Below are 25,428 nucleotides of genomic sequence, written 5' to 3'. Positions count from 1 at the left end.
TTATCCACTCGTCACCATGTCGTTCAGTGGGAAATATCAGCTGGAGAGTCAGGAGGGATTCGTGGAGTTCATGAAGGCCATCGGTGAGTCAAATATCATGCAATTTAATGCATTCAAAATGAACACTGTAAAAAAATTTGATTATCAATTAGATATGACAACATATGTTTTTACATTGCTTTGACTCATCAAAATAAGTTAAGCAATTTTTTTTTTTTTAAGTCAGTTTAATGCAATTTAAGTTGAAGTGACTTAAACACCCAAGTTGATTGTATGTAAGTGCCTTAAATTTTTAAATGCAATCAACTTGGGTGTTTAAGTCACTTCAACTTAAATTGCATTAAAATAAATTTTTGAAACTTTTTTTTTTAACGCTTTAGATCGACCTGAAAGAACTGACGGCATCGCATATGTTTCACGATGACTCGCTTAATTTAGTCCTAAATTGTAAGTCGCTTTGGACCAAAGCGTCTGCTAAATGACTAAATGTAATGTCCGCTTCTAATGTCCTTCAGGTCTCCCCGATGATCTGATTGAGAAAGGCAAAGACATCAAGAGCATCTCCGAGATCGAGCACAACGGAGATCATTTCAAAGTGACCGTGACGACCGGAACCAAAGTTCTGACCAACTCCTTCACCATCGGACAGGAGGCCGACATAGAGACGCTGACCGGAGAGAAAGTCAAGGTACGGAGAGATGGATCTGAGTGCATGATGGGATGTGGAAGAAAGTGCATTACGGGTTTCTTCAGCTGCTTACACACACACAATCCTTACACTATTTCTGAAAACCTGACACTCGAACACCAGAACCACACACACCAAATCTGCAAAACCACACACTAATTCTCGGCCTTCGACTCAGTTTTCAATTTCATAAAACTCTTTTTGCAAACCACAACACACACTTCTCTATGTAACACACACAAATCTAACCTGAAGTCTCTTGATTTCCTTTTTTCAAACACAACCTATCAAAACACCACAGGAATTCATCAGAGCATCACACACACACACTCCTCACATGTACTCATCGCTTTACTGAACACCGACCAATCAGGGCTTTAGAATAGATCTATAAATAGGTCAAAGGTCAGGTAATAGGTTTTTCGGACTGTGTAATACTGTATTCACAGTCACAAATGCTTACAGTAAAAATAATAGTTTGATTTCAGTCTTACTTTCATGTTTATCATGACTTTTTCAACATCTCTCCGCCAATTACTTTCAATCTTGTGCAGAAATGTATGTGAAATGAGAGCTTTAGGTTTTGAATAACTGTGTGCATATGATATATCCAAACATATAATAGTATGGCAAAGGTGTTTGCAACGCAACACAAATGTTTGCTTTTGAGATGTTTGTGATATTGTGAATGCAGTGCAAGAGATCTGAGGCATTTTGCATTTTGTGTGTGCAATTCTTGGATTTGTGTGTAAAGTTTTGAAAAAAAAAAAGTTTTGAAAATGTGTGTGAGCAGTTGTGTGTGTAACAGAAATGTGTGTGAGCAGTTGTGTGTGTAACAGAAATGTGTGTGAGCAGTTGTGTGTGTAACAGAAATGTGTGTGTGTAACAGAAATGTGTGTGAGCAGTTGAATAAAACTGTGATAACAACGCTGATCGTGTCTTTTGTGCTCTAGGCGGTTGTGAGTAAAGAGGGAAACAAGCTGAAGGTCGTCCTGAACAAAATCACATCGGTCACGGAGCTGGTGGACGGAAACACACTGGTCAACGTGAGTGAGAACATCATGAACATCAGGAACGAGCTCACAGTGACGGTCAGATCTCATGTGTGTGTGTGTGTGTGTGTGTTTCAGACTCTGACTCTCGGCAGCCTCGTCTACAAGAGGATCAGCAAGCGTGTGGCCTGAACACACACGGACCTCCACATGATCTGAGAAAAGACAAATATCATGTTTTTTTTATTTTTATTAAACTGTTCTCAAAATCACATCCGTGCCCTTATTTGTATTCCTTGAAAGAGATGATTTGTGTTGTGCATGTGTTTACAATGGAAAAGGAGATCAAGTTACTGAAATCAACTTCAGAATGACTTGCTTTTATTAGGTATTGCGTGTGGATATATATTAGACGTTATCAAAATCTACTTTTTGGCACATTTAAATAGATTTTTTATGCATTTATAAAAAACAATTGTTTAAAATGTTGAATCTTCTGTCTCAACTAGCTAGTAAACAGAACCTGTGTGTGTGTGTGTGTGTGTGTGTGTGTGCGTGTGTGTGTGTGTGAGAGTGTATGTGTGTGTCTTTTACAGTCTAATAATATGTATAACAAATAATTACTGAGTTGTGAAAAAGCGACATTTGAGTCTCAACTCTTTTATGGACGAGAACAATGAAAGTCAAACCACAAACATCATCATTTAAACCTGACGAGTCTTTAATTACAAAAAAACTTTAATATTCCAAATGACACTCAAAAACAAAGAACAGCCTAATAAACCCATGCGACCTCGTTACAGTCGTTACAGTCATCATTTAGAAAACCATACATCTCTAAATGTACAGATGCACATCCGAGTCAGTGAAGATTGAGTCCTGATCTAAAGCTGCACTCTTAGAAGAAAAGCTTCTGCATAGAACCTTAAAGGGATCATTTTATGGATTTAGCTGTAATTAATTCATTTTGTTTTAATTCAATTCATATTTTGATTACATTTTATGAGTTAAGCAGCTCCTAAACATACTTTATCACTAGAAAAAAATGAAATAACCCATTAAACATGAAAGTATTATGCAATAATTTAAGACACTTCTCCTTTTTTGGCATAAAATTGAGTCAAGTAGAGTTCTATATAGAACCTTTTTTCTAAGCATGTACATTTTAGATTATTTAGGGATGCACCAATATAAAAAATTTGGCCGAAAACGATAACCGATAATTATTTTTAATTTGAAAGCCGATAACCGATATATCGGCCGATAAATCTAAATCCAAATTTTTATATAATTTTTGAGAGACTGGTTACAAAAACAAAGTCTCGCATTTAAATCCATGTTCCAAGCGCACAATCATAATGTTCTCATAATAATCTAATGTAGCCGATATGACACATGTTGCACCTCACGGTATTTTCATTTTTTTAAGTGATTCCAATCATTTTTCAAGCAATTCATAATCATCATGTTGAACAGTGCGCATCTGAAGCGTCTCAGCTGAAGGAAATAATACATTATTTATCAGCTTTAATATATCAGCCAAATTGTATTACTGGGCCGATAACGATAACATAAAAAATGAACATGTATCGGCCGATACCGATATATCGTGCATCCCTAATATGATTGTGGCTCTTTGATGCTTTGGTTTTTGTCTGAATGCATAAACGTGAGTCTAACATTGACCTGAGCGTGTGTGTCTCAGTGGACTGTGATGTCACTTCCTGCGGAACAGGTTCTTGATGCTCTCGTTGGCCGCCGGTTCTGACATCATCTTCATGGGCTGGTTCTGCAGCGCCGCCTCACGCATGGAGTGATACACGTACTCGTTCTGCTTGAACATGCGCAGCTCCATCTCCGTCTGAATGCGCATGGCCTGATGGGAAGAGAGCAACACTTTCAAACACTACAGCGAGTTACACTGACTCAGTTTCAATGATGCTAAAACATCATGTTTGGAACGACATGAGGGTCAGTAAATGATGACAGAACCTTCATATACAGTCAAACCACCAGATATGATTTTTGATATTTTTCACTAGTGTGATCAGGACACTATAGTTCATTTATGTAAGTGAGGAGAGCAAAATAAAGTAAACTGTGAGATATTATACCCAAATATTCTTCATACAGAGACTACCAGTGACATTATCCACACTTTGAGCTGATCATGTTTTGCTGAAGTGTGTTTTCTTTAATTGCTAATGCTCTTTTTACACACAGACTGAACACAATGAAGCATTGCTTGGTGATTGGTTGAGCTAAACTGGTATTATCTAATTGTGTAGTTAAATTTAACAGCTGACAGATATTCAACATAATTCATGTGTGAGACAGTCTAACAGAAGGACGGACAAAACCAGTCAAATATCAACTGAGTTCTGCTCATATTTTATCACCATTTTCTAAACTAAAGCGAATAATAGGGGTGTCACAATATATCGCAATAAATGCATCAATATGTGTCGTGGATAGTTCACCCAAAATAAAAATTACTGTGTGAGAAACAAAATCGAGTTTTAGTGTCAGTTCTACATTAAACTGTTATATATGATGTTGAATATAATGTATAATAATGCAATGGGGGAATATTTGTGATAATGCCAAATGTCTGATGTTACCAGGGACAGAGAACAAGCATATTCTGTATTTACATCAAATAATTGTGTATTTTCAGCATTTTTTGTTAACCTTTTATCATACGTCTGTGATATGTATCGAATCGTGACATGAGGGTATTGTTACACACTTAGCGAATAAACTGTGATGATGTTGAAGGTGTCTGAATATTTACATGCACATTTATGCATTTGGCAGATGCTTTTATCCAAAGCGACTTACATTGCATTTCAAGCTACACATTTACACTCTTATCAGTTCTTGCTTTCCCTGGGAATCAAACCCATGACCTTGGCGTTGCAAGCACCAGCGCTCCACTGTTAGAGCTCCAGGAAAGCTTGTTTAATATACTTTGAACATACTTTGGTTTGACTGTATGTGTGTGAAGGCTCACTGTAACTGGGGTTAGTCCTTTACCTCCAGGTCTTTGGTGATGGGGTGCATGGGGCCGTGTGTGATCATCAAGATGGCGTAGGCTTTGCAGATCATGCCGTGACCGACCTCGATAAGCCCCGCCTGCCAGTGCGTCACGCCGGCACGCATCGTAGCCATTCCCAGCTGAGCGTTGTTGGGATGGTACAGTTTTCTATTTCAATACACAAACATATAAAGACGACATATTAAGCCTTTTCTCAAGTCTTGATGTTGTTTATGGGCTCTACTAGAATAGATGTGCATGCATTATTTCCCCATATTCTCCATTGTCAAGTCAAGTCATTTATACAGCGCTTTCACAATACAGATGTTTCACAGCAGCTTTACAGTGATAACAGGAGATTACAGTAGTTGAACTGTTGATAACGACGGAACTTGCGACCACAGTTGGCTAACGATGCTTTCGGGAATCACACCCCTGATTGGTTCCTGTCTCTATGAAGCCCCTCCCTCTGAAAAGCACACTGTGCTCTGATTGGTCGGCTGGAAAAGCGTGTTGTGATTGGTCGAGCGCTTCGAGTGTGTTTGGAAATGTCCCGCCCCTAATTACCATAACCGCCAGTTTCAACACACTACTAACTAACTCAACCAGGCCCCGCCCCTTTATTCTGCATATTAATTATTTAAATGAGGAATATTGTGACGTGTTCGTTCCCGGAAGAAACTCTATGCTAGACTAATGGAGGCGTTTCAGGAGTTCAGAAACATTGACACTGAAGAACTGGAGCTTTTTCATGATCAAACAGCAACATCACACACACTTAAGAACAATGAACATGGAGAAAAAGCTTCCTTTAATTGTGCATGATTGCATGAAAGCCTCACACACACACACACACTCACAGGTATCCCTCCACCATCTTGCGCGCATACGTAGACGCCTCGTCGAAGAACTGCAGGTATGAGAGCACTTCGCTGAGCGTGCACCACATGCGCAGCTGATAGATGTGTGTGTCGGCCAGCACGTCCTTCTGCTTCTCCACACACTCGCGGCAGATCTTCACCACCTGCGCGCACACACACACACTCGTGTTACGTTACACACCTGCAGCGGCATGCACTCATCCGTATGGAGACTCATCTTTACCTCGTTGTAGTTTGCGTCTAACCGGGCCTTCTCCATCTTCTCCAGCATCTTCCGGCTGTATTCCGTGATTTCTTTCACCTTTTCTTCTGGTACCTGGAGCAGAACATCAAATATCATGTTTAACCTCTATTAGCCTAATTTGTGTATTTTTATTATTGATTTTATTATTGATTTTATTTTATATTATTTAGGTTTTTTTGTTTTCTATTTTAATCGACTTTTTATTTTATTTATTTTTTTGTCTGATTTTTATTTATTTATAAATTAATTAATTGTAACTTTATTTTTACTATTGTTTTATTTGTATTATTTGGTTATTTTTTATACATTTTAATCTACTTTTTATTTATTTTTATAAATGAAATACAGATTTTTATTGAATTATTTATTTAAACTATTTTTAAAAATGTACTTTATTTTTATTTTTTAGTATTAATGTTTTTCTCTCATTTTTTTTTTCACAAGGGTTTTCATCTTAACCCTTGATTTAGATGATCGGCCTCATAATCCTCCTCCTGTTCTGAGGTCAGTAACTCGAGCTCCAGACTGGAATTCTGTTCCTTATCTTTCACTGAAGGACTGATATATATATAACAGCTAATCTCTGCAGAGCCACGGGACTCAGATAGAGCTGGAAACATGCTGTGTGTCTCCTGTCTTCTCATTTATTCATGCATTCATTCATTCGTTCGTTCGTTCATTCATGCGTTTGTTCGTTTGTTCATTCATTCATTCATTCATGCACTCATTCATTCATTCATGCATTCATTCGTTCGTTCATTCATGCGTTTGTTCGTTTGTTCATTCATTCATTCATTCATTCGTTCGTTCGTTCGTTCATTCATTCATTCATTCATTCATTCATTCATTCGTTCATGCGTTCATTCGTTCGTTCATTCATTCATTCATGCGTTTGTTCGTTCGTTCATTCATTCATTTGTTCGTTCAGTCAATCAATCATTCATTCATTCAATCAATCATTCATTGATTCATTGAATCATTGAATCCATTCATTGAATCATTGATTCATTCAATAATTCATTCATTCATTCATTTATTCATTGATTGATTGATTCATGTTAGATCTGTGAGTAACCGTCACCTTCTCTCCCTCCACCTCGGCTCCGGCCATCTTCAGGTCATCTTTGGTTTTGTTGGTGCAGTGTTCGCATGTGCAGTCGAAGTAATACTGCTGCTTCAGCAAACGCTTGCGATCTTCAGACAGGTTCAGATAGTCCACATACGACACGGTCACTTCTTCCCCGGGACTGATCTTCCCCAGCGCTCGCAGCTCGATTCTGTGACACACACACACACACACACACACACGCAAGCTCGAATCAGAGCACACACACTTCAGCATCACGAACCCGTTCCTGCGTTCACAGGCCCTCCAGATCAAGCAAGCGCACAACACTCTTCGCTAACTAGGCGAACACAGAGGAGTTTTGTATATAGACCCAGACTGTGATCATATACAACATCTTAACTTGATCTGACAGCAGACGGAAACACAGTGACACACACAGACAAATGTTCAGGATGACGTAAAGCCACATATATATTTGCATATCAAAGTGGTAATTAGTTGTGGCAGCTGTCAAGACTGGAAGAGAGTGATATTAGATGTGAAAGAGGTTAGAAGTGACAACAAACGGACCAACCACCCGTCATCAGCTCTCGCCTTACTGTGGAACTCGTCATACTTCAATTCTGTCATCATTTGACTTTCACGTCATTACAACTTTCTTTCTTTCTTTCTTTCTTTCTTTCTTTCTTTCTTTCTTTCTTTCTTTCTTTCTTTCTTTCTTTCTTTCTTTCTTTCTTTCTTTCTTTCTTTCTTTCTTTCTCCAGCAGAACGAGATGGTCCTCACTGCAGAACATGAAGTCCAGGGGGAGTTGGATCCAGATCCAACTCCTCCCACCTTACATATACCTAAACCTACCCATCTCCACCCCCTGATCTCTAAACCCAGCCCTAAACCTACCCATCTCCACCCCTTATATCTGGATCCAGCTCCGCCTCCTGGATCTCGTGTACTGCAGTGAGGTGCTACTGAGCAGAACGCCAAAGAAAACACAATGAAACATGAAAACGAACATGAGCATTTTTAAATGATAACAGAATTTTTAACTATCCCATCTATCTCATCTTTTTTTTAATAAATATAAGTATTTGATTTGGGGTTTAATCCAGATTATGAACAAACGTTCTCCCAGTAAAATGAATAGAATGTTCGTTCGTCGTTTTCTGTTCTCGAAACGTTGGCACAAATTGTAACATTTTTAAATGTTACTGCTTGGAATGGAAATGTTCTAATGTTACAAAATGGAATGTTCAGTTAACAAGGAATAACTTTTTTAAAGTCGATCAATTGACATCATCAATATTTAAAGTCCCCCTTGTGGTGAAAATCCAGCTTTTAATGTTGTTTATGTGTCTATGTGGTGTTTTTAATCTGCTTTAAGACAAAGCATGTGTAAGTTCATAAGTCGACACCATTGCTGAGTATTTCCTCCTTAAAACTGCAGTGAACCAAAAACAGTCTCAAAAACACGCTTTGAAATCGCTGGTGTTTCTGACGTCACAAACTACCTTGTAACCAATCAGATCAACGTGTGATCGTCAACCAGTGGATCTCTGAGTGAGTGAGTGGAGGCGGGGCTCATTTGCATATTCATAGAACCTCGCATACTAAATGAGGCAAGGGTGTCGAGTTACAGTCAAGATATTTTAAGGCATGAAAAACTGAAGAAAAAAAACGTTTAAATATGTAATTTTGGTGATCAAAGATGAGTTTTAAGGGATTAAATGATTGACTACAGGGGGACTTTAAAACCTGGACATTCAGAGAACATTATAATAACTTAATTGGAACGTTATTAAAAATATTGTGTCAGCTGGGTAGGCAGTACAAGCAAACTCTCATGACTAAAGCTGTTCTCAGTGTCTCCGTCATGTTTCATTTGGCTGTGTTTGGGTAGTTGATTATTTGAAGAGATGGATGTGATGATAGAAAGAAGAAGATCTGATGAGAAGAGGAACGGTTGAACGGACCCACCTCTTCTGAGAATGATACATAGTATCGACAGCCGACTGACTGAAACACAAAGCAAGAAGCAGCTGGACTTACTGAACTCAGGATACTGTTATCAATCCAATTCTGTTGTTGTTCTGACGTTAAAAAAAGAGGCAAAACTACAATTATGCACATTATACGTCTGGAGGCCGAGGTGTGCGAGAGGAACGCTAGTGTACTTCAAATTAAAAGTACACAGCTTTATTTGGACATTCTATGTAAGCTTGTTTGAGCCACAGAATGAAAAATAAAAAGGGTAATTGCAACTTTTTATTTCAGAATGTGGTGCTAGAAAGTCACAAATGCGAATTATAAAGACAGAATTGTGAGATATAACGTGTATAGACTTTATAACGCGCAATTCTGACTTTATATCACACAATTCTGAGAAAAGTCACAATTATCTTTTCAAATGTTTTATTCTGTGGCGGGAACAAGCTTCCATAACATTCTCTGTGAATCTTGTTCAATGAGAGAGTCTTATCATGAACATCATGAGTTGAAAGGATGCATGTGCATACCAAACATTAATGATCCAGCATCCCACACACAGGCCACAGTATTTGGGTTAATGTACATTTCACAGAAACCCTGAATCACATGAGCGGGTTATTCCAGTTATTCCCTTCCCAACTCTTTCAGTTCAAACTCTCAGTTCCTCCAGCCATTTTTCTCTCTCATTCCTCGCCCACAAGTTACTTTCACCTGTTCGCTCTCACGCTCCGACTGAGGATCTGAAGACCAGCGCTTCAACTTACTTGCCGTTGTTGAGGATGACGGTGCAGTTGGGCCAGCAGTCGTGGTTCACCAGACACAGGTTAGGAAACAAACCGACGCCAACCGCCTGCAAACCTCTCTGATCGCTCACCATGAACCCGTTACAGTTAATCTGGCAGACGGGAAGGAAAGAAGAGTCACCGCATGTCACATGCACACCACCGTCACACGTTTGGAACGATTATGATTTCAAATGATGTCACCATTTATGTGTTAAAAAATGTGAAATATTATTGCAATTTAAAATATCTGTTTTCTATGTGAATATACAGTAAAGTGTAATTTATATCCTGTGATCAAAGCTGAATTTTCAGCATCATTACTCCAGTCTTCAGTGTCACATGATCCTTCACAAATCACTCTAATATGATGATTTGAGGATCAAGAAACATTATTATCAATGCTGAAAACAGTTCATATTTTGTGGAAAATATGATACACTGCCATTCAAACGTTTAGGATATGTAAGATTAGTAAAAAAAAGAAGTGAAATTCATAATTTTATTCATCAAGGAAGCCTTTAATTGATCAAAAATGACCTTTTTGAACTTAGATTCGTTCGTTCATTCATTCATTCATTCATTTAATCAATCAATCAATCAATCAATCATTCATTCATTCATTGATTCATTCATACGTTCGTTCGTTCATTCATTCATTCATTCATTCATTTAATCAATCAATCAATCAATCAATCAATCATTCATTTATTCATTCATTCATTCATTCATTGATTCATTCATACGTTTGTTCGTTCGTTCGTTCGTTCGTTCATTCATTCATTCATTCATGCATTCATGCATTCGTTGGTTCGTTCATTAATTCATTGATTCATTGATTCAATCATTCATTCATTGATTCATTCATTCATTCATTCACTTTTTGACTTTTGAACTTTCTAAGAATCCTGAAAAATAAAATGTATGATGGTTTCCACAAACATATGAACTGTTTTCAACATTGATAATAATGAGAAATGTTTCTTGAGCATCAAATCATCATATTAGAGTGATTTCTGAAGGATCATGTGACACTGAAGACTGGAGTAATGATGCTGAAAATTCAGCTTTGATCACAGGATATAAATTACACTTTACTGTATATTCACACAGAAAACAGATGATTTACATTACAATAATATTCTCTTCTCAGCACCTAAACGGATGATTCGAAGTTCACGTACCACTCCGAGGATGTGTGAGATGCTGTCCACCGTGTGCTGTTTGCTCCCGCGAGGCCAGAAGTCGAGGAAATTGTGGATATCGACTTTGAAGTCCTTCAGGTCGTCCTCGTTCATGTCACAGATGTGGTTTTCCAGGTCGTCCAGGGTCGTCATCTGCATGTCCGAGACCACCATTCCCTCCTTATCGACACGCCACATGATGTGCGCGGCGAGACTAAAACACAGAGCATCAGATTTTTCCATCATTTCTGTCACATATGTGTGTGAACGCTACATGCAGAACGCTAGGGAGCATGCCTAAACATTCCCAAACCACATCCTTCCCTCGCACCTCGTAACACATCTTTCCCTCGCGGGTCAAAATGACCCGAACCCCTAAAATTATACTATTTTTTTTTAACTTTTTAATGCAATTTATTTTATTCACCTTTAAAGGTGCATTGCGCGAGAGTCTGAGTTTTCGCAGAACTACGCCCCCTCTGGCGGCAAGCGAAACTGCAACCAGAGGTGTGCACGCTCACGGACCACACGCACACGCACGCTTGCACGAGCTCGAGCTGGTCATAACCCAAGGAGCATCAGCCGCACAAATCTTTTGTTTACAATCATAATGTCTTCAGAGGTAATAAAGTTTTAAATCTGCAAGTAATTTAAAATATGTGAAAGGAAAGGCAATTGAGTAAATAACACACTTATGTGTGAGGGAAAAAATGGGGGTAGTAGAAAACTTCGTTTTTTATTCCCATCTATCTCCATGTTGAACTGTGTTATGTGTTTACTGTATCCACTTATGACTATTATTATGGAAACACGTTCATGAACAATATAAGTTATAACTTTGTAAAAGCTCAAAATAGTAATCATGATACCATACCATACACAGTCGGTCAACAAAGTACACCCAAATGTCTCAAGGTAATAAACAATCAAGTGGCACTATGACGTTACCATAAAAGCCAAACAGGCTAATCCGCCGAAGATTTGCGGGGGTTTAGCCTGTTTTATTGATCAGCTAAGTAGCATATTCCAATAGCAATACATCGTAATTAAGCAGTAATTTGCTCAAAATTTGTGTCTAAGTATCTAACTTATATATCAGCATTTTATATCACAATCATTCTGAACCTGATCACTGACAATGGTAAGTTAGTAAAACCTATTCCGATTGTACATTTATCTAGCTTACGCTAAAGCATTACACATTTTATGGATCGTCATTTATTGTCATTATTGGCCGTATCAGACATTAGAGAATGGGATATATCTTACCTTTTTATCAAGAAAAAAACCAACTGAGGATCCCGTTTGAGCCCTAGAGCAGACCGGAGATCTCTCCATTTGTTGAAAGCCTTCCCTATGTTTACTCTCGTCTTACCCCGACGCCTGTCTGACTCCAATTTGGACCTTTGGGTTGCACTAGACAAAAGTTCTCTTTTTTTTTTTATCTTACGTGGAGTTTGCGTTGGTGTTTGTTTGGAATGAACTACAAGCCGGTCTCTTAGAATCCATTTTCTACGGAGAATGGCGGCGTCGGCGCATACACAAACCTGCCAGACATATGAGCGTGCCGTGAACGCGCATGACGTCACGCCCAGTCTCAGATTCCGACCCGAATCCCTCTTATTTATTTTACTGTACAGGATTATAGAGGCAATCGCAGTGATCAGAGAAGGGCTCAGTCAGCCCATCAGGCAATTGTTTAAGCATGTATGGGTTAGAAAACGGGTATTTTTAACATGAAAAGTTGCGCAATGCACCTTTAAATGACTAGATTTGATCATTAAATAACAAATAAATAGTAATTTAAGCATATTCCTCACATTCTTTCAACTTAAATTCAAAATAACTCACAGTTTCATGCATAACCCTTTTAATTCAGCTCTAAATATCTTGCATTGTGTGTCTTTGCCGACCTCTTTTGGGAAAATAATAATATAACGTGATATTTCATGACTCTATATGGCCTTATATCTCTATATGGAGTAAATGAGCTGTTCCTCTGGGTCCTAAAGTCAGTTTCTCTTCAGTGTGCATTCAGAGACACATGTAGACATTATTAAATCATTTTCTTGGTAAAGTTTTAGCATTTTTAGTTAGAATTTTGAGCATTTCTAGGTTTTTCTATGTGTACTGAAGCATTCCTCACATTCCATTCATTCCTAATGGGGTCAAATTGACCCGCGACGGAAGGATTTGTTACTTTTTAAAATTTCAACCCCAAAACTCCTCGAATCCATTACTTTTTTGTGTGTATTCGTGGTTCAAATGTGACAAAAGTCCTGGGGTCTTGATGAACAGTCAATAAAAATAAAATAAAAATTAGTTTAAAAATGACCAGAGGGAATGATGAGGCCTAAAACACGGCTCATTACGGCTCATACCGGATGTTTTCATTGGGTGCTTTTCCGTAGCTCTTGATGGCAGCGCACTCGAGTTTGTGTTCTTCCCAGGAGGCTCGCTGGCACGTTCTGTCACAGTATTGAGCAAAGCGGCACTGACCGCAGCGCTGGAGCTTCTCCTGACGCCGGAAACACCCGTGACACACATTGGACACCAGACTGGAACAGAGAACGCTTCGTTAGATCTCACACTCCACACACACTTTAATCTCAGCTACAAACACATCTACAGATGAAGCAGCTATAACACACGTGCCAGCATGATGAAACTTAGTGTATTCACTAGTTGCCATATCAACACTATATAGAGTAAAAAATTACACCAAAATTAAAAAATCTAGGCTGAAAATTGGTCTTTGGTCTCGCCATACAATCACAAACCAATTAAAAATACACAACATCCACCCAATACATCTAACCATACACAACACACACAATATCAATTAGACAAATCTGATATTATTTTAATCTCCAAACTGTTATTTAAGAGTTGAGATAGTTCTTTAATGCTGATCTAACCTCGCCGGGTTACAATGAGCCCCTATTAGAACTATGATATTCTATTCTATACTTTTATGAATTCTATTGAGAAACCATGAGAAAAAGGTGAATAAAGACTGTTCAGATATTATTAATTATTATTATGAACTGTGCTGCTGTATAGCTGTGTTTTGCGGTGTGTTTGTTGTCAAACTCAAAAATTACTTTATTTTTAATTATTAAAAAATGCCATTATTTTATATAAAATTGTATTTTTTTATTTTTTTTTTCTTGTATATTTTTTTGATTAGATAAGATAACATTTTAATCTGTCACATGGTCGTGTTATAATGTATAATGGGGCATATTGTCACATTTCACTTCCATTCTTTCGGGATATATCAAGAAACAAGCGAACACTGTATTAATGACACAAAACAACATTATTTTACTAGACGTGTGAAGTTAATGTGGGGAAAAGTTAATACTCTGAACCCCAAGTGAATTTACACAAACTGAGAAAGTCAAAAGTGTGTCAGTTGTGCCCCGCTCTCCTCTACACATCACATATATCTGTTCTTACATTACTTACAGAGCTTGTGACAGTATTGGGTGACACACTTATCTTATTCATTCATGCTGAATCATCTTATGCAACCCAGTTTTTATATCTCATGTTCAGATTGGAAAACTGATTCTTCATGCTGAGCAAATAACGATTCTTCACTTCTGATCCTAAATTGCTCGATTCTAATCTTGATTTTACAGTGTGTTATCTTAAGACAAGTTCGGCTCTGGAAAAGCCACGCAAGTTCTCTTCGGGACGTCAGGTTAAATATAGAGTATAAACAGCATATGACACCACGACTCAATCGACCCCTGCTATTTAAAGCTCAATCATAATCAGTGTTACTGCAGAATCTCTGATATGCATTCTTACTTGTAAAGGTTAATGGAACTTTAAAGGTTCTGTCAGGCGCTTTTAGGGGTTACATCATTTAGCATTATTTTTTATTAATTTAATTTAATTTAATGAAGTAAGTCATTAGTAAACATAATTTATCACTAGAAAACAAATTAAATAACCTGTTTAACATGAAAGCGTTATGCAATCATTTACGATTTCTATATAGAATCCCTTTATTTTCTAAGAGTGTACTATTGTAGATTTTAGTAATAAAAATCTGCTGTATGGAAGCTTGTTTCCGCCACTGAATAAAAAATAAAAAAGGTAATTGCGACTTTTTATCTCATAATTGTGAGATATAAAGTCAGAATTGTGAGATATAAAGTCAGAATTGCGAGATGTAAAGTCAGAATTGCGAGATATAAAGTCAGAATTGCGATATAAAGTCAGAATTGTGAGATATAAAGTCAGAATTGCGAGATGTAAAGTCAGAATTGCGAGATATAAAGTCAGAATTGCGATATAAAGTCAGAATTGCGAGATGTAAAGTCAGAATTGCGAGATATAAAGTCAAAATTGCGAGATATAAAGTCAGAATTGTGAGATATAAAGTCAGAATTGCGTGATATAAAGTCAGAATTGCGAGATGTAAAGTCAGAATTGCGAGATATAAAGTCAAAATTGCGAGATATAAAGTCAGAATTGTGAGATATAAAGTCAGAATTGCGAGATATAAAGTCAGAATTGCGATATAAAGTCAGAATTGTGAGATATAAAGTCAGAATTGTGAGATATAAAGTCAGAATTGTGAGATATAAAGTCAGAATTGCGAGATGTAAAGTCAGAATTGCGAGATATAAAGTCAGAATTGCGATATAAAGTCAGAATTGCGAGATGTAAAGTCAGAATTGCGAGATATAAAGTCAAAATTGCGAGATATAAAGTCAGAATTGTGAGATATAAAGTCAGAATTGTGAGATGTAAAGTCAGAATTGCGAGATATAAAGTCAGAATTGCGAGATATAAAGTCAGAATTGTGAGATATAAAGTCAGAATTGTGAGATATAAAGTCAGAATTGCGAGATATAAAGTCAGAATTGCGAGATATAAAGTCAGAATTGCGAGATATAAAGTCAGAATTGCGAGATATAAAGTCAGAATTGTGAGATATAAAGTCAGAATTGCGAGATATAAAGTCAGAATTGCGAGATATAAAGTCAGAATTGCGAGATATAAAGTCAGAATTGTGAGATATAAAGTCAGAATTGTGAGATATAAAGTCAGAATTGCGAGATATAAAGTCAGAACTGTGAGATATAAAGTCAGAATTGTGAGATATAAAGTCAGAATTGTGAGATATAAAGTCAGAATTGTGATAAAAAGTCACAATTATCTTTTAAAATGTTTTATTCTGTGGCGGAAACAAGCTTCCATCGCTGTAGGATTTACTATTTTCGCTCACTCATTACAACAAAATTTCATAAATAGTTACAAAGAAACGGCAAGTAACATTGAATTACATGAAGTTCAAAACGTAGTTCGGGAGGAGCCTAAACATTCAGTCCTGTCAATCATCATTACCAGCGTAGGCCTACTATAGAAGTTGTTTTTTCTTCAATAATCAATAATCTTACAACCTTCATTTTTATGTTTATATCATTCGGTTTTCATTTCAATTTTAGTTAAAGTTTTACTCATTTTGTTTTTGTTCTTTGTAAATATAGTTTTTATTCATTTTATTTCAGTTTTAGTTATTTTAGGACATCAAGTTAAAATGAAAAATGTCACTTTGGCGACTAGCTGAGATAAAATACGTTTTTATAATTCACTTTATCTCAGTTAAACACACAATACAGTGATCAAAAGTGTAACTTTACTCTTCAAACATGATGTTCCTCCTCAGTGTTTCGGTCTCGTTCTCCAGCACAAGCATCTAAACACTCTTAAAGCAAGACACATTTACTGGAGAAGAAGCAAAATGACTGAAGATACTAAGATAAAATAACGAGACTTTATGCTTAATATGGGGTCAGAAAAGTTCTCACTTTGAATTAAGTTTATTTTTCTGACTCCATTGTCAGATATTTGTTCTTGTTTTAAGCACAAACTCACTTCATTTTTCAGACTTAGTATCTTCAGTCATTTCTCTTCTCCAGTAAATGTGGATGTGGATGAAATGAGGAAGAACATCAATTTTGAGTAGCCATTTTCCTCCTCCTCCACATCAGGTCTCGCTGGTCGATCAGGCTCTTACCTGTCCAAAACCACAGATGCCAAAGGGGCTTCAGCGAACAGAACGTCTCCAGCCCAAACTTCTTTGGTGACCCGGAGGCCCCTGCCTTTCCCCGGGGAGTCGAACACTTCCACAAACTCCATGTCTTCACTAAAGCCGTCAGCTTCGATCTGGCGTCTGGGATTCCTCTAGCACTCACTAAAATACTAAAATAGCCGAGGGCTCCAGCTGTACCATGTTGGGGTTCAGTAGGGGTGTTTCGAGAAGATGTGTGTGTCGTCACACGGGGCGATCCGGGGGCAGGGTTCCCAGAGGTCTGTGGAAAGAGCAGGAACAGGTGATGCAACAATCACAGCTGGATGAGATTTAATGCTGTTTGAGCTTGCAAACTTTTGCACACTTTTCACATGCATGCATTTCCCTCGGCGGGAGAGCCTCGTTTGGGATATTTCTGTCCTTCAGTTGGAGCCGCCAGTCAAGAGACAGCTGCCGCCACCTGGACCTTCCAGCACCTTCCTTCCCCCACACACACACTCTCTGGATCCTTCACACACACATTCTGGATTGTTCCATTCAAGAAGAGTCATATCAATGCATTCACAAAACATGCAGTTGTTACTTTAAAGACATATTTCTGTCTGATCTGACCTTAAGTTACAGTACTAGTCAAACGTCTGACACATCTACTCAAAACTGGCCATATGTTGGACTAACAGAATGGAATAATAATAGTGATGAAAACTCTGAAATTGCACATATGGAAGTCTGGGAATGAGGCCGTGATCATGTGACACACTCTTATATTTGAGCTTCTTTGAAATAAAAATAAATAAAATAAAATAAAATAAAATAATAATAATAATGATAATAATAATAATAAAAAAATTTTTTATATATATATATATTATATATATATATTCCATTCAAATTAAAAAACATTAAATTAAATACAATTAAATATACAAAACTAAATAAAAACTGAAAATTACAAAACATTTAACTAAAATGAAAGTGTAAAAAAACTGATTAAAAATATTGCTAAATATAATAGTATATAAATAATACTAATATAACACTTCTCGAGGTGCATCATGAACTTCATAAATCTGCTCATACATTAATAGGTAAAATTAAAAGAATAATAATAACTAGGCACAGTGTTTATTTGTCTCCAAAATGACAGTCTAATTCAATCATATTTACATTTATGCATTTGCCAAAAACTTTTATCCAAAGCGACTTACATTGTTAGTAGCTTTCTTTAAAGGAATCAATACTTTTATTAATAAACGACTCATTAAATTGATCAAAAGTGACATTTATAATGTTACGAAAGATTCAATTTCAAATAAATGCTGTTCTTTTGAACTTTCTATTGATAAAAGAATTCTGAAAAATAAAAAGCGTCATAGTTTCCACAAAAATATGAACATCAATAATAATCATAAATGTTTCTTGAGCATCAAATCATCATATTAGAGTGATTTCTGAAGGATCATGTGACACTGAAGACTGGAGTAATGATGCTGAACATTCACAGGAATAAATTACACTTTACTGTATATTCACATAGAGAACAGATGATTTACATTATAATAATATTTAAAAAATATTTATCAAATAAATGCAGTTTTAAAGGGTTAAAGGAAACATCTAAATGCAAAATGCCCAACTTTCTGCTGATTTCTTTGCTTACAGTGTGCTTTTTTTAATAAAGTGTTATAAAATAATGTTAATAATGTGTGTGGCTGTTTGTGTAGTTTGTTAAATCTGTCAGAAAGAGTGTGTGTGTCCTCCTGATCATCGCATGAGAACACATGAACATCTGATTAGTGACGGACATTACATGCACGACACACTTCGGGAAGAATGTAATTCATATATTCATAATTATTTAGTTCTGCTTGTGTATCTTCTGAAAGAGAATCTCTTTTCTGTCCTGTTCCGCATTTACACTTCCACTCCGGCTGTTATTCTGCTTCACTCTCGCTGGTTCCTGTATCATAATTTGCTTGTTTTTCTCATTTTTGTAAGATGAGATTTAAAGTGATTTACACTAATCGAGTGAGTCTGGCTGGATCTCTGTATTAGCGAATGCTAAAATTAACACTAACTAAGATTAATAATCTCAGTGTTTCGGTCTCGTTCTCCAGCACAAATATCTAAACACTCTTAAATCAAGAGACATTTACTGGAGAAGCAGCAAAATGACTGAAGATATTAAGAAAATGAAGTGAGTTTGTGTTTAAAACAAGAACAAATATCTGACAATGGAGTCAGAAAAATCAAAAGGGAAAACAAAATGATTTCTAAGCATAAACTTGCATAACTGTCAAATTAATAACACTTTACTAATTACTAGAGAGTTATTAAGCTTTTCACTTTAGATACTGATCCAAATAATTAGTAGTTCCTTTAGAAAGATGTAGAAACACTTGATAGTGGGTTACCGTTACCTTATATTATACATTATGCATTATTGATATTAATTATGAACCTGTATATAGTAGTTCTCAGTGAGGTACTGATTAGCTAATAGTGAAATATCACATTCAACTGAGCGCTATTACTTACTAGTGTGTCAATCAGAGTTTGTTGTTAGTTAATAGTAGTTACTAGAGTGTTAATAATGCGTTACTCATTTGTTCCTGTGTAGTTATTCATTAATGACGGAACAGTATTATAAAGTGTTTCCATCAAAAAATATTTTCTTAACATCTTCAGTCATTTTGCTTCTTCTCCAGTAAATGTATCTTGATTTCAGAATGTTTAGATATGTGAGCTGATGCAGAACTTTTACACTTTCATGAATGATCTCTCATGGCTCTCAGTGTGAAATGGATTCGTTCCTCTCGGAGTCTCTCCGCATAAAGCGCTCCGTCTCGGAGTTTCACCATCATTCGACTCCCTGACTCCCAGGCTTTTTTCCTAAGCGTCCCACAATGGAAGACTTGATCTCTCGGGAGCCCAGGGATCTGGGAAGAGCTCTGTGCATCATCACAGGAGCGTCGAAAGGTTACGGGCGAGCGCTGGCGTTCCAGCTGAGCTGCCGACTGAAGCCCAGATCTGTCCTGGTTCTGGTGGCCCGAAGCACAGCCCAGCTGAACGAGCTGAAGGAAGACATCGTGAGTCTGTGTGGACAGAACAAACTGGACGTTCGATGCGTTCAAGCGGATCTGGAGGAGACAGAAGGAGTGGAGAAAACGGTGCAGGCGCTTAAAGAGACGAACTCGACTGAAATGGACCACGTGCTTCTGATCAACAACGCAGGTGTGCTGGAGTTTTATGTATATTTTTGGGGTTATGTGAACGTTAAAGTCCCCATTGTGGTGAAAATCAAGCTTTTAATGTTGTTTATCATGAGTATGTGGTGTTTTTAAGCAAGCTTTTAATGTTTTAGTATTTGATTTGGGGTTTAATCCAGATTATGAACAAACGCTCTCCCAGTAAGTTAATAAATCATTTTCTGTTCTCGAAACGTTGGCACAAATTGTAACATTTTTAAATGTTACTACTTGGAATGGAAATGTTCAAATGTTACAAAATGGAATGTTCAGTTAACAAGGAATAACTTATTTAAAGTCCCCCTGTGGTGAAAATCCAGCGTTTCATGTAGTTTATGTGTCTATGTGGTGTTTTTAATCTGCTTTAAGACAAAGCATGTGTAAGTTCATAAGTCGACACCATTGCTGAGTATTTCCTCCTTAAAACTGCAGTGAACCAAAGACAGTCTCAAACACACGCTTTGAAATCGCTGGTGTTTCTGACGTCACAAACTACCTTGTAACCAATCAGATCAATGTGTGATCGTCAAGCAGTGGATCTCTGAGCTGAGTGAGTGAGTGGAGGCGGGGCTCATTTGCATATTCATAGAACCGCACATACTAAATGAGGCAAGGGTGTCGAGTTACAGTCAAGCTATATCAAAGATGAGTTTTAAGGGATTCAATGATTGACTACAGGGGGACTTTATGGGAACATTCCATTCTTCAAACATTCTGGGAATGTCACTTTTAAGTGTTTTCTGAAACAAGTAGTAACATTTCAAAAAGTTCCATGAATGTTTAATAATTCCATAATGTTTTCGTGCTAATGTTTGTTCATAACGTTGAGAGAGCCGATCTTTCTCTTGTAATGTAAAAGAACGTGTCTCTCTCTTTTCAGCCTCTCAGTGAGTGGAGGCGGGGCTCATTTGCATATTCATAAAACCGCATATACTAAATGAGGTGTCAAGTTACATTCAAGATATAAGTCATGAATAAAAAATGTCAAGGAAAGAACGCTTTAATATGCCATTTTGGTGATTAAAGATGAGTTTTAAGGGATACAATTATTGAGTACAGGGAACATTTCATTCTTCAAACATGAAAATGTTGTGTTACTATTAAATGTTCTCTGAAACAAGTAGTAACATTTCCATGAATGATGTATAAATAATGTTTTTACGTTTTGAGAACATTATTAAAGATCACATAACTTACATTTTAAAGTTACTGGAAGAACGCTTGTTTGTAACACTGAGAGAGCTGATCGTTCTCTTGTAATGTAAAGGAACGTGTGTCTCTTGTTCTCAGCGTCTCTGGGCGACGTGTCTCGCTTCGCTCAGTCGTTCACGGACCCCGCGGAGGTGAACCGCTACCTATCGCTGAACGTTAGCGGCGCGCTCAGTCTGACGGCCGGCGTTCTGCAGGCGTTCCCTCGTCGTCTGGGTCTGAGGAGAACCGTGGTGAACATCAGCTCTCTGTGTGCGCTGAAGCCCTTCCCCTCGTGGGTCCTGTACTGCACCGGGAAAGCGGCCCGAGACATGATGTTCCGGGTGTTAGCCGAAGAGGAGCCGGATGTACGGGTGCTGAGTTACGCCCCGGGTGAGTGTCGAGTTCTGATGATCGATCTCCTGTGCCTTAAAGCAGACGTGCATATAGTTATGGTTTTAGGAAAGGTCTTGCATGTTTTAGGAAAGGTCTTGCATGTTTTTAGGAAAGGTCTTGCATGTTTTAGGAAAGGTCTTGCATGTTTTTAGGAAAGGTCTTGCATGTTTTAGGAAAGGTTTTGCATGTTTTAGGAGAGATTTGGCATGTTTTAGGAAAGATTCTATATGTTTTAGGAAAGGTCTTGCATGTTTTAGGAAAGGTCTTGCATGTTTAAGGAAAGGTTGTGCATGTTTTAGGAAAGGTCTTGCATGTTTAAGGAAAGATTTTGCATGTTTTAGGAAAAGTTTTGCATGTTTTAGGAAAGGTCTTGCATGTTTTAGGAAAGGTCTTGCATGTTTTAGGAAAGGTCTTGCATGTTTAAGGAAAGGTCTTGCATGTTTAAGGAAGGGTTGTGCATGTTTTAGGAAAGGTCTTGCATGTTTAAGGAAAGGTCTTGCATGTTTTTAGGAAAGGTCTTGCATGTTTTAGGAAAAGTCTTGCATGTTTTTAGGAAAGGTTTTGCATGTTTTTAGGAAAGGTTTTGCATGTTTTAGGAAAGGTCTTGCATGTTTTAGGAAAGGTCTCGCATGTTTTAGGAAAGGTCTTGCACGTTTTAGGAAAGATTTTGCACGTTTTAGGAAAGGTCTTGCACGTTTTAGGAAAGGTCTTGCACGTTTTAGGAAAGATTTTGCATGTTTTTAGGAAAGGTTTTGCATGTTTTTAGGAAAGGTCTTGCATGTTTTAGGAAAAGTCTTGCATATTTTAGGAAAGGTTTTGCATGTTTTTAGGAAAGGTTTTGCATGTTTTAGGAAAGGTCTTGCATGTTTTAGGAAAGGTCTTGCATGTTTTTAGAAAAAGGTCTTGCATGTTTTTAGGAAAGGTCTTGCACGTTTTAGGAAAGGTCTTGCACATTTTTAGAAAAAGGTCTTGCATGTTTTAGGAAAGGTCTTGCATGTTTAAGGAAAGGTCTTGCATGTTTTAGGAAAGGTCTTGCACGTTTTAGGAAAGGTCTTGCACATTTTTAGGAAAGGTCTTGCATGTTTTAGGAAAGGTTTTGCATGTTTTAGGAAAGGTCTTGCATGTTTTTAGGAAAGGTCTTGCACGTTTTAGGAAAGGTCTTGCATGTTTTTAGAAAAAGGTCTTGCATGTTTTTAGGAAAGGTCTTGCATGTTTTAGGAAAGGTCTTGCACGTTTTAGGAAAAATTTTGCATGTTTTTAGGAAAGGTTTTGCATGTTTTTAGGAAAGGTCTTGCATGGTTTAGGAAAAGTCTTGCATATTTTAGGAAAGGTTTTGCATGTTTTTAGGAAAGGTTTTGCATGTTTTAGGAAAGGTCTTGCATGTTTTAGGAAAGGTCTTGCATGTTTTTAGAAAAAGGTCTTGCATGTTTTTAGGAAAGGTCTTGCACGTTTTAGGAAAGGTCTTGCACGTTTTTAGAAAAAGGTCTTGCATGTTTTAGGAAAGGTCTTGCATGTTTTAGGAAAGGTCTTGCATGTTTTAGGAAAGGTCTTGCATGTTTTAGGAAAGGTCTTGCACGTTTTAGGAAAGGTCTTGCACGTTTTTAGAAAAAGGTCTTGCATGTTTTAGGAAAGGTCTTGCATGTTTTAGGAAAGGTCTTGCATGTTTTAGGAAAGGTCTTGCATGTTTTAGGAAAGGTTTTGCATGTTTTAGGAAAGGTCTTGCATGTTTTTAGGAAAGGTTTAGCATGTTTTAGGAAAGGTTTTGCATGTTTTAGGAAAGGTCTTGCATGTTTAAGGAAAGGTTTTGCATGTTTTAGGAAAGGTCTTGCATGTTTTTAGGAAAGGTTTTGCATGTTTTAGGAAAGGTCTTGCATGTTTTTAGAAAAAGGTCTTGCATGTTTAAGGAAAGGTCTTGCATGTTTGTAGGAAAGGTCTTGCATGTTTAAGGAAAGGTTTTGCATGTTTTAGGAAAGATTCTATATGTTTTAGGAAAGATTTTGCACGTTTTAGGAAAGATTTTAAATGTTTTTAGGAAAGGTTTTGCATGTTTTAGGAAAGGTTTTGCATGTTTTAGGAAAGGTCTTGCATGTTTTAGGAAAGATTTTACATGTTTTTAGGAAAGGTTTTGCATGTTTTAGGAAAGGTCTTGCATGTTTTAGGAAAGATTTTACATGTTTTTAGGAAAGGTTTTGCATGTTTTTAGGAAAGGTCTTGCATGTTTTTAGGAAAGGTCTTGCATGTTTTTAGAAAAAGGTCTTGCATGTTTTAGGAAAGGTCTTGCATGTTTTTAGAAAAAGGTCTTGCATGTTTAAGGAAAGGTCTTGCATGTTTGTAGGAAAGGTCTTGCATGTTTAAGGAAAGGTTTTGCATGTTTTAGGAAAGATTCTATATGTTTTAGGAAAGATTTTGCACGTTTTAGGAAAGATTTTAAATGTTTTTAGGAAAGGTTTTGCATGTTTTAGGAAAGGTTTTGCATGTTTTAGGAAAGGTCTTGCATGTTTTAGGAAAGATTTTACATGTTTTTAGGAAAGGTTTTGCATGTTTTAGGAAAGGTCTTGCATGTTCACTGACAGTGTGCTGGACTCACTGTGACCTGCAGGTCCTCTGGACACAGACATGCAGCTTCAAGCTCGTCGTTTCTCAGGAGACCTGAACCTGCGTCGCTCGTTCTCCTCGATGTTCTCCGAGCACCAGCTTCTGTCCTGCGAGGAGTCCGGGTCCAAACTCATCAAACTGCTGCTGGACAACAACTTCCCATCCGGAGCGCATCTCGACTTCTACGAGCTTTAGGAGCAGATTCACACTTACAGCTCGTGTACATACAAACATGTGCTTCTTCCTAGAGTTTCCAGCACAAATATATAAACATTCTTACATCAAGATGCATTTACTGGAGAAGCGAAATGACTGAAGAAATAAGACTGGAAAATGAATCAAAATCAGTAACTTCATTAGCAGATATTTCATTGTTTAGATATTTGTGCTTTTTTTTGTTTGTTTTTAGTGAGTGATCATTTTGATTTTTTTAATTTTTAATTTTAATTTTTAATTTTTATGATTTAAGTTTCAGTGTTTTATTTTAATGTTTTCCTTTTTTTAATAGTTTATTTAAATTTTAAATTTAAACAATTTCATTTTCAGGGTTTTATTCCTCAATTGTTTTTATTTTTAATTATTTGTTTATTTTAATTTTACATTTTAATTTTACATATTAGTGTTTTCCAGCACAAATATCTAAACATTCTTGAATCAAGATACATTTACTGGAGAAGAAACAAAATGACTGAAGATATGAAGACTGAAAAATGTTAATTAGTGCGATAGATATTTCATTGTTTAGATATTTGTGCTGGAAAACAAGACAGAAACACTGAGGAAGCTCATGTTAAACCATGTTGTTGATAGTGTGTTCTTTTTATTCATTTTAAGTCTACGTTAAAAATCTGTAAATTTGTTTAGACATGCGCACACTTTTTTAAAGAAAGAAGAAATAAATGTTGCTGGTGTTTTAAAGCTGCTGTGTGGAGTTTGTTATTAATGCAGCTGAGGACCTCTAGTGGTGATCGACGGAAATACAGAGGAAAACACAAGGGAGGAAATCAAAGAATATTCAGAGAATATTTAGACTTATTTTCTTCACTATATCTTTGGTGTTTTCCTGTAATAAATTAATGATAGGG

At 37.0% G+C, this 25,428-nt stretch overlaps 3 protein-coding genes across 7 annotated transcripts; 2 read left to right on the top strand and 1 right to left on the bottom strand.

Annotated features, from left to right (window-relative positions):
• On the top strand, positions 1 to 1,952 carry fabp1b.1 (fatty acid binding protein 1b, tandem duplicate 1). Its single transcript, XM_084389254.1, has 4 exons — positions 1 to 83; positions 516 to 688; positions 1,642 to 1,734; positions 1,819 to 1,952. The coding sequence occupies exons 1-4, from the start codon at positions 17 to 19 to the stop codon at positions 1,870 to 1,872; spliced, it is 387 nt and encodes a 128-aa protein (XP_084245380.1). The 5' UTR covers positions 1 to 16; the 3' UTR covers positions 1,873 to 1,952.
• smyd1b (SET and MYND domain containing 1b) lies at positions 371 to 24,433 on the bottom strand. Of its 5 annotated transcripts, none has more exons than XM_084389250.1 (11): positions 16,902 to 17,633; positions 13,243 to 13,419; positions 10,862 to 11,075; positions 9,660 to 9,790; positions 8,884 to 8,922; positions 6,924 to 7,119; positions 5,822 to 5,914; positions 5,578 to 5,741; positions 4,717 to 4,885; positions 3,367 to 3,556; positions 371 to 1,895 (listed from the first exon to the last, which is right to left on the bottom strand). In XM_084389250.1, exons 1-10 carry the CDS (start codon positions 17,021 to 17,023, stop codon positions 3,398 to 3,400), a joined length of 1,464 nt encoding a protein of 487 aa, XP_084245376.1. In that variant the 5' UTR covers positions 17,024 to 17,633; the 3' UTR covers positions 371 to 1,895; positions 3,367 to 3,397. The 5 variants fall into 5 exon arrangements, with proteins under 5 accessions (XP_084245376.1, XP_084245378.1, XP_084245375.1 ...); XM_084389249.1 differs by lacking the exon at positions 371 to 1,895 and adding an exon at positions 24,336 to 24,433 and having other exon boundaries at positions 2,038 to 3,556; positions 16,902 to 17,196; XM_084389248.1 differs by lacking the exon at positions 371 to 1,895 and having other exon boundaries at positions 2,038 to 3,556; positions 16,902 to 17,196; positions 17,281 to 17,630.
• Positions 19,675 to 25,428, top strand: sprb (sepiapterin reductase b). Its single transcript, XM_084389253.1, has 3 exons — positions 19,675 to 20,150; positions 21,455 to 21,745; positions 24,348 to 25,428. The coding sequence occupies exons 1-3, from the start codon at positions 19,823 to 19,825 to the stop codon at positions 24,536 to 24,538; spliced, it is 810 nt and encodes a 269-aa protein (XP_084245379.1). The 5' UTR covers positions 19,675 to 19,822; the 3' UTR covers positions 24,539 to 25,428.

The sequence above is a fragment of the Rutilus rutilus genome (assembly GCF_951802725.1).
Source record: "Rutilus rutilus genome assembly, chromosome: 19".
Taxonomy (NCBI): domain Eukaryota; kingdom Metazoa; phylum Chordata; class Actinopteri; order Cypriniformes; family Leuciscidae; genus Rutilus; species Rutilus rutilus.
Note: the sequence above shows the minus strand (reverse complement) of the source record. Positions and strands in the feature narration are given on the sequence as shown.